At 38.6% G+C, this 13,684-nt stretch overlaps 1 protein-coding gene across 1 annotated transcript in view; it reads right to left on the reverse strand.

Moving 5' to 3' along the window:
* Positions 1 to 13,369, reverse strand: part of APAF1 (apoptotic peptidase activating factor 1) — a 66,053-nt gene extending 52,684 nt beyond the window's left edge. Inside the window, exons 1-5 of the mRNA XM_019732132.3 lie at positions 13,139 to 13,369; positions 10,868 to 11,043; positions 10,545 to 10,734; positions 9,664 to 9,861; positions 2,175 to 2,358 (exon numbers count right to left, since the gene is read on the reverse strand). Of these exons, the coding sequence (XP_019587691.2) occupies positions 2,175 to 2,358; positions 9,664 to 9,861; positions 10,545 to 10,734; positions 10,868 to 11,005 (710 nt within the window). The 5' untranslated portion in view covers positions 11,006 to 11,043; positions 13,139 to 13,369. The remainder of the gene's footprint in view (positions 1 to 2,174; positions 2,359 to 9,663; positions 9,862 to 10,544; positions 10,735 to 10,867; positions 11,044 to 13,138) is intronic.
* Between the last annotated feature and the right edge of the window lie 315 nt (positions 13,370 to 13,684).

The raw sequence follows: 13,684 nt of genomic DNA on the forward strand, positions 1-13,684 counted from the left end.
ATTTAAAAAACTGTATTGAGTCACTAATTACATTTTAAGCTTCCTTTAAAAGAGAATGCCATCAGTGTTGTTAAATTTACAAAATAAAAAAAGAAAGAATACATGCCTCATGGTTCTTTCTCTTTTCTTTTTTGTTGTTTTTAAACTTTTATTTTAAATATGTTTTTCCAGGACCCTCAGCTCCAAGTCAAGTAGTTGTTTCAACCTAGTTGTGGAAGGCACAGCTCACAGTGGCCCATGTGGGGATCAAACCGAAAACCTTGTTAAGAGCACTACGCCCTAACCAAATGAGCTAGCCAGCTGCACCCCTCTTTTCTTTGCTATCTCTCTTCCACAACACACTGATCCAAATAAGGAAAAGAAAATTAGAGCCTCCCCCACCCACCCCAAATCAATGCATATTAAAATTAAGGGACTTATTAAAAAGAGGGCTGTGTGTACCACATAAGTACCAGAAATCAGCTACCTAGTACCTAAAAAGAAGTATCCATATAAACGGATTTTGGAAAAATCCAATTCAGTCTTTAAGCACCAAAACCAAATGAGAACTGGGTTCAGGTTAGTATTACAATGAATCATATAACAATGATTATATTTGAGCATTTTTTCCTATAAAACTAGCAATTTCATATGTGTCAACCTAACAGAAAGCACTAACAAGGACATTACTTTTCATTTGGTACACTAGTGGGGTGTTTTTCATCCAAGAAATCAGTTTCTTTATTCATAATGACAAAGAACCTTTGTGTCAATTCTTGACTGGTCTCTTCCAAAAACTTTTTTAAACTCACCAGAACAAGTGGAGAAAAAAACAACTAACACCTGACAGCATAATTATATACTTGCATTTTACCTGAATGGCACACCACTTCTATACACTACAAAAAAACAGACTCTAGATACATATGCAGATTGGAATACTGCAAAAGCATACTAAAATGATGCTGAGAATGAAACAAAATAATTGGATTTATAAGTCATGGTCTGATACATCTGAGAGTGGTTACATTTTCCTGAACAGAAATCACTTTTATTTTTGCAAAGAAGGGAAGTAGGATTAGGGAAAAGACTGAGCAGGAAAACAAGGAATGGTTAGTGGTCTCAAATCTACTTGCTATGGGAAAATGGATTCCAGTGACTATCAAGGGGAAGGGGAGATAATGGAGGGATCTGGAGCAGAAAGAAGCCAGAGAGAACGGAGCTTACCCTCTGTAGTGAGTATCCATCATAAGCACCTAGGAGGCTTTTTCCAAAACTTACTCCTCTCACCCAATATTCTGATATTAATCCCCTTATCAATTTTAGAATCACTGCCATCCTCAGCCACTGTTACATGTGAAAATGTACTACATAGTCAGGTGCATTGGACATTAAAAAAAGTTCAGTGCCATTGCCTAATTCTTGACCAATTTACTGTTACACTCCCAAGGAAGGCTTTATTCATCTTTGTACTTTCAACACTAACATAGGAAAAATATTCAATGCTAGTTAAATGAACAAATTAAAGGAATGGTCACTGGAACATGAAAATCAAACTGTTGACTGAATTCCAAGTTATACTCAACACAAGCAGCAACTAAGCTGCTGTCACCCTTCTGGCTAATGAAAATTGTGAAAACTGTGGTAACAGTGCCTGGCACATAATTATAACAGTATTTATTGAATGAATGAATGATTTAAATAAATAAAACAAACTCTTGAAGTACATGAAAGTAGAAGAGTTACACATATACCCAAAAACTAAGACAACAATAGAAGCGGCCTATTAAATAAATAATCCTTCCTGACTATTTTTTTAGCAGTTGCCTACATTTATTCTGTCTCTTGTTGTATGTTATTCCACTAGAAATAATGGATTTAAGGTAAGAAACTAGCATTTTCCAGCAAAGACCATTCATCAACTCATCTACTTAAGAAAGTATTTCTTGAGAGCCTACAATGGTACATAAAAGACTATGTGGTAGGTAGGAGGCAAAGAAGAGAAAAGTAGCAATTTTAGGCCAGTGGCGGCCACTTTTTGTTTTTTAATACAAGAGCGAGAACAACAGGAGAGCAATGGTTCTTTCTTAGATATTCTACCGAACAGCAAGAAAAGGGTAAAACATATACAGGATGTCACTAGTTAGGTGCACTGGGACTTCATATGCCAACCTAATCTGACCATCTATCTGTACCTTGGGTGTTTGCGCAGCATCAGAAGGCGGAGACGGTCCTTAGCCTCTTCAATGTTAAGTGGAAGCCTCTGGGAGAAACTCTCATCCTCATCCAACCGTGTACAAAGATTCTGCAGTTTCATCAGAAGCCCAGCTTTGTCTTGTTTCCCAACTGAAACCCAATGCACACCCCCTGGGAAACAACCTGGTGAGGAAAAGAATCATAAACTTAAAGACTTCGAACAGGAGTGCTTCTTTGAAAGATTTTACGGATAGGCAGCAAATTTGCTCCAATCTTCAATCTCACCACATCTTCAGCCTTTCTTTGTAGCCTGAATCTAAGAAACATTGAATATATGGATAAATTGAAGTTTGGAGTAAAATCTGCTTTTTATCAATAAAACCTTACCAAACAAAATTTCATAATCTTTGTCCTATGTCATCAATCATCGCTGTACAGCAGTTTCTCACCCTAAACACTCTGGATATTTTGGGTCAGGTAATTCATTACTGTGAGGGACTGCCCTGTGCATTGCAGGATGTTTAACAGCTTCCCTAGCACCTATCCACTACTGCCAGCAGCATTCCCCCTCGCCAGTTATGACATCCAAAAATGTCTCCAAACACTGCCAAATGTCTACTGGGGGGCAAAATCACCTCTGACTGAGAACCACTGATGTCTAAGGATGCGTAATCACTCATTAAGGTTCTCATTAGAGAACAAGTTATGTTCAAGTCTGGCTCTACTGCTTACTAACTATGCGATCTTTAGCAAATCGCTTAATCTGTCTCATTTATTAGCCTGGCATAAGACTGTTTATCCGACCTATTTCAGAGTTACTCTGAGAAATTAATGATATAAAATACGTGAATTTGCTATGTTAACTGTAAAGGGTTGTAACAGACTTACTGGTGATACGGATCTAAGAGCACCTCACAAACATTACGTTTTGAAATAGTAAGCACTATATGAGTGGACATTACTGTTACTATCAACTGTTACCATCATCATTATTGTTAATTAAGCCATAGCATATCCTAAAATACATATTTTTAATTACATATTATCAGAAACCAAAAATCTTAAGTTTTCACAGACTATACTTAATTAGCTTCACATAGATAGAAAAAACAGTAAGAGGCATCCCTATGTGTAAAATATGGTGAACAGTAGTAGCATTAGATCACACCAGTGGCATTAACCATAAGATTTATATTATGTGACGGCAAAAGTATAAGAAAAAGCAAAAAACAGCTACAAACATAAATGAGTTATACCAAAGGAAATTTATTTACTGGTATTCACAAATAAGTACAAAAAGAAATCACTATCTTAAATTTAAGAAATATTTGTATATATGCTCAAAGATTTATAACATATTTTTGAGCATTAGTCTAATAGTTCTACACGTTAATCTATATTTAATCCTCACAGAAGACTATCAAGCAGACACTATTGTTATCCCCTTTACAGATGAAGAAATTGAGGGATACAAAGGTTGAGTAATTTATCCAAGATTATGCAGCTAATAAAGCAGAGATGGGACTCAAACCTCCAGGATCAATGCTCGACTTCTAAACTATTCTTCCTCCACAAGGATATCACTGCAGTATTGTTTGCAACAGGAAAAATCTGGAAACCACCTGCAATGTCCATTTGAACCTCCTCTTTCCCTGCAGGTTTTCAAAGCCTGAGGTAGGCCCAACTGAGGAAGGAGAGAACTTTACATATAAATGAAGTCTGGAGTATTAAATAGGACCTGACATTTTAATTATTGAAATGAGACTGTTTTTAAAACGTTAAGTGACCTGGGGACTCTGAATCTATATACAGCCAGGGAAAGAATCAGTCCCAGAGAAGAGTTTGAAACAGGCAATGAGGGAAAAGAGTAAAGTTGTTTTCTGATTACATCCTACAAACACCAACGCAATGGTTACACATCCACTAAATAAACCTAATAAAATTGCCAAGGTTTATGATCATGAATTTAAATTGAAACTCAGTTGAGTGATTTTCTCCAGCAAAGAGGAAGCAAGTAATGGCCTGGATGAAGCAACAGGGAGTAAGAAAGAACGCCTACTCCATCTTCTAGCATAGAGAAGTAATCAGCTTTCACCCAAGATACGGAAAGAACCCAAGAGCCAAGAGTATGTGCTAAAGAGCAAATGAATGATGGGCAATAAAAATCTAGGGCCAAGCCTACGAGGGGACTGATGGGATAAATACCCGTAGTGAAGATATTATGGAACCAATGGATAAATCTTGATACACCAGCAAACTGTAGTAGTGAACTTGAAGAACAGAATAGGTGGAGATAGGCAAAGAGTATAGAATAGAATGCTTAACATCAAGATTTCAAAGTGGCATCGTTTCTGGTAATGCCAAGGACCGGGGTCCAGGCCAGGGTCCAGGGAAGTATATGGGTGAAGGGGAGCGAAGAAAATGATCACTGCAGATAAAGAGGTCAAGGAACTGAGAGGTCAAGGTTCGGGATGACTCATCCACATAGATACCAAAGTCCCTAAGAATACCAATAGAAGGGCTTAGATTTATAATTAAGAACTCCAATTGTCAATGAATGAGAGGGCAGTTAACATAACTGGGAAAGATTAGAGAAAAGAATCTCAAAGGACAAGGAATTTGGCTGGAGGAGTATTAATAGTGTGGATAAGGCAACAGAGAGTAAGGACAATATCCACCCATTTCCTGGTGCTGAAGTATGTGGGATATAAAGGAAAAGCAGTTGCCACATCACTGAAGACAGCTATGGAGAAGGTGATATATCCTCAGGGAACTGTCCGGTTTCAGATAATGCAAGAAGGAAAACAACTTAAGAAGGGGTTAATGACACAGAGGAGTTTCCTAATCACAGAGGAGGAAGTCTAAATAGCATATGGCAGAAAGGCTTGGAAGTGAGGGAAGGGGACCTAGATCAGAACTTGGCAATGAATGTACTGAGTGTATCTCCATGAGCCTCTAAAAGATAACAAATGACCAGGAGACAGAGAACTCTGTGATAACTGAGGTATGAAGTATGGTTTGATAATCAGTGCCAGTGTCTTAGAAGGAGGCAGACAAGTCCTACATTTTCCTCCTGAAAGCTCCCTGAAGTTCCCTGAAGTTCCCACAGGCTTCCTTCAGTGTAAGTCAACAGTTATAGAGCAGTAAATCCTTGATTTCTGTTTCACTTTCTTGTTTCGCTTAGTGTGGTAGCTGTGTTCTATGGATGTTCATGTTTATAAATGCACAAGGAAAAGTTTGGAAAAATTCACTCTAAACTGTTAACCATGATTATCTCTGGTGAACAATTTAGGAGAAAGGGGAGCAAGGCAAATGAAAAGAATTTTTACTTCTTTTTAAATGAAAATACTGCAATACTTATAACAAAGTTTCAAACTACCTGTTGCCCCTCAGGTTTGTTTTGGGGTTCTTTTTGTTTGTTTATGCTTTCTACTTAAATTTTTTGTAAATCATCCCAGGATTAAAGACAAGGCAAAGAAAGTGCCGGACATAGCTAGACAGTAAATTTTTCAGATTTAAATTTAAGTACCTATTATCTACATAAAGGTCTTCCCTAAATTCAAAACTAAACAACAAGTGCATTATAAGTATATGCAAAAAAAATAAAACACTACTAGCTTTAAAAGGAAAGACAAAGAGACCAAATGACCAACTGATCTGCTAATCTTCTACCATCACAATATGACAGTTAAACACTGAAGTATTAATTCCACGTTTCTGAAAGAATCTAAACATCTTGACTATGGGCACAAGAGGGAGCAATTTAGCCTTGAATGAGGCTTGTACCTATAATTCACTCAGAGAAAAATTGCCTTTATTCAGAGAAAATTAACCCCATCCTACTTTCACATGAGGCTGATCCTACTAGCAATTAATTATCTAATCGCATCAAGGAAATCTTGGGAAGGACAGAAAATAGGTAGACGGCTTCTGGAGAAAGCTTCCACGCTTTAAAAACTCAGGGGGAGAGAGGTTGGAGACTGAGTTCAATCACGAATGCCCGATGATTTAATCAAACATGTTTATGTAATGAACCCTCCATAAAAAAGGGTGGGATTCCGAGAGCTTCTGGATCAGTGAACACATGGAGGTGTGGGGAGAGTAGCGCACCCAGAGAGGACATGGAAGCTCGGAGCCCTTTCCCACACACTTTGCCTTATGCATCTCCTCCATCTGGCTATTCCTTAGTTATATTCTTTTATGATAAACCAGTCATCTAGTAAGTAAAATGTTTTCCTGAGTTCTGTGAGCCACTCTAGCAAATTAGTCAAACCCAAGGAGAGGGAACCTCTGATCTATACTATAGCCGTTTGGTCAGAAGCACAAGTAACAATCTGGAATTGTAATCAGCATCTGAAGGGGGGCGGAGGGGGGGGCAGTCTTGTGGAACTGAACCCTTACTCTGTGGGATCGATCTGACGCTATCTCCAGATAGGTAAGTGTCAGAATTGAGTTTAAATCATAGGATACCCAGCTGGTGCTAAAGAACTGCGGGGTGTGTGGAAAACCCACACACGTGGTGTCAGAAATGAAGTAGTGTTGTAGTTGTGTAGAGAAGACGTATAGGTGTTTTTCCTTAGAGGAGAAGGGAAATGAGAATAAGAAATTGCTTTTTACATCTTTTTTTTTTAATTAAAGTTTATTGGGGTGACAATTGTTAGCAAAGTTACATAGGTTTCAGGTGTACAATTCTATAATACATCATCTATATTGGGAAATTTTTAAAAGGCAATAAATATAGCGAGAAGCTAAGTCTTATACAGACCTAATATAACAATGGGCTATAAAATAAAAAATATGACTGACTAAATCCTCTGTACTTAAGATTTCACAAAAGCATATGAGGAATATGAATTAAGTTCACTGTGCACCAGACAACTGCTATTATCTCTGACATTTTCTCAAAACCAAATGGTTAAAATCTATTCCCAGACCACAATTTACACAACATGATTCCTGGGTAATTAATTCCCAAGTTGATGGTCAATTTTAACCACTAAAATGGAAAATTCACCCCAATAATTGAGAGAGTAATTTTAATTCAGTTGAGCGGCTCACTTTTCACACTATAAATTAGTGTATTATAAATATATATTTTAAAGGAAATTCATCATAATATTGAAAGAAAAACCCAGTTTTTCACACTAAAGGAACTTAAACCAATTTTATCCTGAGATATCTTTGATGATCAACTTTGCAGTAGAGGTTTAAAAAAAAGAGTAAATAAATAAAAATAAAGCCTTGGCCCTGGGATCTTCATAGAGCTGAGTCCCAGGAAACTTTCTATAACGACAAAGGGGGAAAGCCAGGGTTTAGGAAATGGGCATACTTCCAACAAGAGTATGACCAATACTGCTGACAAAGGTTGTGAAGTATACATGAAGCCAGGTGTGTACAATAGATGTCCCCTAGCTTCCATCTTTCTAAATCTCTTAGAAGTATATCATTCATTCCATTAATTTTGTCATCTCATAAACTGTCTTAACCACGGATTTGTGCTATAAACAAGAAAGTTATTTACAACTAGAAATCCGGAACTGTCTTTAGATTCCCCTGGAACTCACTAATGAATGGAGGTAATCAAAGACTGAGGGAGCTACATGACTATTCCTGGCGAACACCCTGAGAACCTACCAGACTCATTAAGATCAGCAGCATACCTGCTGAATGTCCTAAATCCTCTGCTGTACAGAATGCCCTTCTCCACTCCAGTAACTACCCAATACCCTTCCCACCTTCCCTACTCTCCCATCCCAACCTAGACTGCCTGGAAAACTTCTATTCTTCCTCCAAACTCCAGCTAAAATGTCATCTCATTCAGGAAACTTGTGCAATCCACCCTCTTCCCCCAGACAGATAACGCTCCCTTCCTTTGTTCTAACTATGTACCTTATCCTTGTTTCTACTGCTCAATTTATCACATATATCATATTTTCTTAATGTCTATCTCCCCTACTAGTATGTGAGTGAATTCCTTAGATGCACAGACTGTGCTGTCTTTTGGGATCCCCAGTACCCTAAACAGTGCCAAGCACCACATCAGGCTCTCAAGTATTACTGAACACATGAATACCTGCAGCAAGAAAAGTAAGTCACCAGATAGCAAATGAATCAATAAAGCCCACCTATAAAAATCCATCAGTTGCTATAGTCGACTCCTTGGGGCTTTTTCTTGGGGCTTACCATAAAATAGACAAGTTACTAAAGATTTTCATTTTTAAAGATAAGCAACTGATATACGTGTAATTAATTACAGAAATGGAATTAACAGTTTAATACAGGATGCCAAATACATGGGAGAATCACCCACTGGGAGAGTCATTAGGGGAACTGAGTTTCCAAGAATTTCCTTCCCTATAGCACTCCATGCCACAACAGACAGGAGGGTATAAGTCTAGTACTGCCTGAAGGGCAGGGATATAAGCTGAACAACCTTTCAAAACCCTTTTTCAACCCTCGATTGTTAAGATACAAGAGAACTACCACATTTCCCCGAAAATAAGACCTCACTGGAAAAAATGCCCTAGCATGATTTTTCAGGATGCCATCCCCTGAACATAAGCCCCAATGTGTCTTTTGGAGCAAACCTTAATATAAGACCCGGTCCTATTTTCGGAGAAACACGGTAGCTTCATTCCAATAATAAGCACCACCCGATAATGTATAAGTTTATTGATCTGGCTACCCAAGCCTCGTTGTGACAGGCTAAGTAGAAAATAAAATCCAAATTTTTGTTTGTTTTTTGTTTTTTTTTTGTTTTTTTTTATTTATTTATTGGGGTGACAATTGTTAGTAAAATTACATAGATTTCAGGTGTACAATTCTGTATTACATCATCTATAAATCCCATTGTGTGTTCACCACCCAGAGTCAGTTCTCCTTCCATCACCATATATTTGATCCATAAAATCCAAATTTAATCATGCCTGTGGTAGGCAGAATAATAGTCCCTCAAAAACATCCACATCCTATTCCACAGAACTTGTAAATGTTACCTAACATGGCAAAAGGGACTTTGCAGATACAATTAAATTAAGAATTTTAAAATGAGATTATTCCAGATTATCCGGTGGGCCCAATGAGGGCCTTAATAAGAGTGTGGTGAGAAGGTTAAGAGTCAGAGGATATGGAATGACAGAAGCAAAGCTCAGAAAGAAAGAGAAAGATGTGAAGATGCTATGCAATGCCAACTTTGAAAATGAAGGGAAAAACCATGAGCCAAGGAATGTAGGCCATCTCTAGAAGCTAGAAAAGCAAGGAAAAGGATTCTCCCTAAAGCCTCTAGAAGGAACTCAGTCCCGCCGACACCTTGATTTTAGCCTAGTAAGATCTATTTTGGACTTCTGACCTCTAAAACTATAAGATAATAGACTGTTAGTTATCTTAAGCCACCAAATTTTTGGTACTTTGTTACAGCAGCAACAGAGAACTAATCCAATACCTAAAGGTTATCTCCTTAGCCCGTAACACATGGTAATCAAAACTTACCTTCTAAGAAGTCATGATCTCGAACAGCTTCTGCAGCTAATACCGACTTTCCACATCCTGCCATTCCATACACGGTGACCCATCCTGGTTCACCATTCAGTTTGGAGAGTTTCTGCTGAATTGCACTCACCAGCTTCTTCCTAGTAACAAAAACAACCGGCCTCTGTGGTACTCCTCCTTCACACAGCACTGTCCTTACTGAAACCCAAAACAAAACAAGCATAAATGAAGAGAACTTTGTATGGTTACTCAAGTAATACCATAAAAACCCAAGAGAATAAGGCTGAGGCCTTAACCTCAGAATTTCCAGAAGTAAGAAATGTGATTAGCATATTAATTTCAACTTTCTGATTTCTCAGAAAACCCAGAATAAAAGCAAATATATACCTTTCAAGATGACTACAGACAATGGAAATTTCCATCTGTATCTTACCCTATTTTTCTCTGATTCTCCAATCTCTTTTCCTCATATTAAAGATTGGGAAGGAGAGTGTAAAAGTGAAGAATATGGAATTCCTTTCAAGAATATAGATTTCTAAAGATCCTTATTCTTTCCTACACATGAACTCGATAAACACAGAACTGGAGAACTTAAATAAAGGCCTACAAATTGTCTATCTCCAAAAATTAAGGTATGTATATTACCACCTCAGCAGGAGATAGCTCCCTGGGCAGGTAGAAAATGTCAGAGTTAATACAGATGCAAATAAAAACATGTAAATTGGAAAACCTAGCTAAAATTTTTCACATGCATTTTTTTTCACATTCATTTTTCAGTGAACTGATCAGTCTCTTCAGCAGACGCCATCTATAGTAAGACAAAACTGCAGCAATATAGCCATTGCGATACAAATGTGATAGAAGGTATTATGGATACAAACCATATGAAGTTATTCCACCAAATGAATCTTTGCCATTGGAAAAAGGGACCACAGGAATGCCATCAGAGAGAAGAGCAGCAAGATCTTTATACCCTTCATGTAGTAGAGCATTGTAGAATGATATGTAGGAATAATTATCTTTCTTAAGTATCATTTTAATTAGCATAGCTGCTCGTTGCTGCTGAGTGGGCTTAAAAAAAAAAAAAAGTAGTTTAGTATACTACAAAGAACATGTCTGCAACAATTTAGTGGAGACCGGTATAAGCTCTGAAATAAATTCTAAAAATGTTTAAGAAAGCGTAGACTGCCTCTGAGAGCTTTACCTCATTTTTCACTTTTTCCTCCTCTGATACTGTTAGAACTCCAGCACTAATCATATGATCCATTATGTAGGATGTTTTGATGTCCTTTTCCAGGGCTTCTCTATGTTGAAGCAAACAATTTCGAGCTTTTGCATCCATCCTCTCTCAATTTTTTCTCTCTGAGCTGTCAACCTCAGCTACAGCCAAAAAAATCAAAATATTTGTCAGGCCAATAAAAACATGAAAGATGTGTAACTTCATTGGTAATCAAGAAATGTAAAGAAAATAAGATTTCGCAAAGTTTTTTAAATGGGTAAAACCCAATGCTTTTAAAGGTGTGAGAAAAATGGGTATTTTTAGGTATTACTTGAGGTGAGTACAAAATGGATGCAACTTTTCTGGAAGGCAATATAAGATACAGAAGTGTTTAAAATACACATTCTCTTTAACCCAGAAATGCCACTTCTAGGAATTTACCTCAAGGAGACATTCACATGTACATGCAAAAATACCCACAAAAAAGAATTAACAGTATGGATTTAAAAAACTATTTTACACACACACACACACAGACACACACACACACACACACACACACACACACACACGATGGAATATTATACACCCATTTAAAATAAAACACATTTCCAAGTACCAACATGGAAAGATGCTAATGACACATTGATGATTGAAAAAATTAGAAATACGTTCCCAGATACAGCATAAAATGTGTGTTGGCATCATATAAATACAAAGAGATGTTTAGAGGTCTGTTCAACAAAATGTTTGGGTTACTTCTAAGGTAGCAAAACTGGGGTTTTTTTTTCCCCCTTTTTCTGTACTGTTCTATATTGTCTTACTTTTTTTCAATGCACATTTTCACTTTTACAACAAAAATAATTTTTTAATATTTTATAAACATGATCATACTGAAGTCCTAGTGTTTAGAAACTTGTTTTATTTATCCATTATAAGACTAAATAGAGCATTGCTGGTATTGAGTATTAGTTCTTCCTCAAGGTGGGTGCAAGCTCTAGGTCTTCAACGGTAAACACATTTCTCATATGCTCACTCCACTAATGTTTCAGCTGAGCTGCTAAGTATGACAAAGCAACAGGAAATACCCTCTGATGTCATCTCTTGGAGTAAGAGAACACAAAAAAAGAATAACATTCTTTACAGAATAATACTTTAAGGTTCTACTGACTTTATTTAAAATACAACGCAAAATTTTCCATGAGTATAAAACACAGATCAGAATGTTTGCAAGTTTTTAAAACATTAACAGAACTCTACTCAAGGTATTACAGTGTCTAAATGTGTTTATTAATGTATTCATTCAATAAACATTTGAACCTTCCTATGAGCCAGGCCCTGAGTCTAAAGAGAAGATTAAAATCATACCCTGAAGGAATTCACAATCTAATGGAAGAGAGAAATTTCATTAGGATGTGATGTCAAAGTGCAAAAACAAATATAAGCACAAGTAATTTAGATTGCACAAAGAAAAGCAATAGTCATTAAGCTTCAATAACTATATATTTTTTAAACGCCACCAAATGTGGCACTTGCATAGGGAAGTAGAGAATTTCCCTAGCTTGTCAAGTTTCACAAAATGCCCAGCACTGGCATGAAACTGAGAAAAGAAAAAGTTATGACTAGAATCAAGACTATTGTATTTTTTAAATGTTAATAACGTTTTTATTATCTCAATTTAAACATCCCTTAACTTTTAGTAACAAAACTCCATTTGACAAAACAAAAATGAATTTTTTTAGGTTATGGCCAACAGCCTAGCAAATAGACACTCTGACAACCTGAAACTAATGTCCAAGTTTACCCAGTCCTATTACAATTACGTAAACTTTAAACCGCACAAATTGAAGTATTCTGAACAAATTCTCAGAGTCCCACTTTTGAAACCACACAAAAATGAGAACCCAAAACTCTTCATAGATGTGAAATAGAAAGAAGGGCAATTTCATCCAGGAAACCGTTAATAGTTAACTACTTCCTCTTTAATTTCTCTTCCTGATATAGGACGGACAATTCCTTGTCCCAGAATTCTAAGTCCCTAAGCTCGGTACTGAACCTGCAAAGAACCCGGCTCCGGGAGAAAAGCGAGGCGCAAACTTACCCAAACCTTCGTACAAACCTTCACTGAGAAGAGCAGCCCTATGGGGACAGAAATGGAAATCAAATGGGCGTGGGGGAGGCAGCGGAGGCTTCGGAAAGGGAATGCAGGACACTGGGCGCAGCCCCCGTACAAATCCGGGTCTCCAGGTGCCTTACCTGGGCTTCCGCAGCCTGCGGTACCTGAAGACCTCCGCGGACCTCCGACCCCCGGAGAGGTAGGCGTCACCTCGGCGGGCGGACAACACAGTCCCGGGGTCGCAGCCGCCCTCCCGGTGGACGCCACCCCAGACACAAAGGGAGGAGGGTCACTCGGGCTGTCGCTCCTTCCCTCAGGCAGTAGCTGAACCCCTGCGCCCCGGCGCCACTGAGGGCCCTGATTTCCCCACCTCCCGCTCCCTCACCCCTTCTGCCCAAGAAGAAAGCATCCGCGTCCACTTGCACCTCCCCCTCTTTGCCTGAGGACCGCCGAGTAGTCAAAATGCACCCAGCCCGCCCAAACAGGACACCGAGCCCGCGTATGCAAATAAACACTGAGCCCGGCTGGGGCTGCCGCCGCCGCGCGCGCTCCCGCCCCGACTTGTGCCCGCGCGCGCACAAGGAAGCGCCCTTCGCCCCACCCCCCAGCGGGCGCAGCTAAGCCACGGGGACGCGCCGCGTTCCAGTGAGAGGAGGCCCGAGGCGGCGGCGCGCCCGACGTGGCGC

The sequence above is a fragment of the Rhinolophus sinicus genome, chromosome 1, assembly GCF_057876585.1.
Source record: "Rhinolophus sinicus isolate RSI-liver-muscle chromosome 1, RSI-T2T, whole genome shotgun sequence".
NCBI lineage: Eukaryota > Metazoa > Chordata > Mammalia > Chiroptera > Rhinolophidae > Rhinolophus > Rhinolophus sinicus.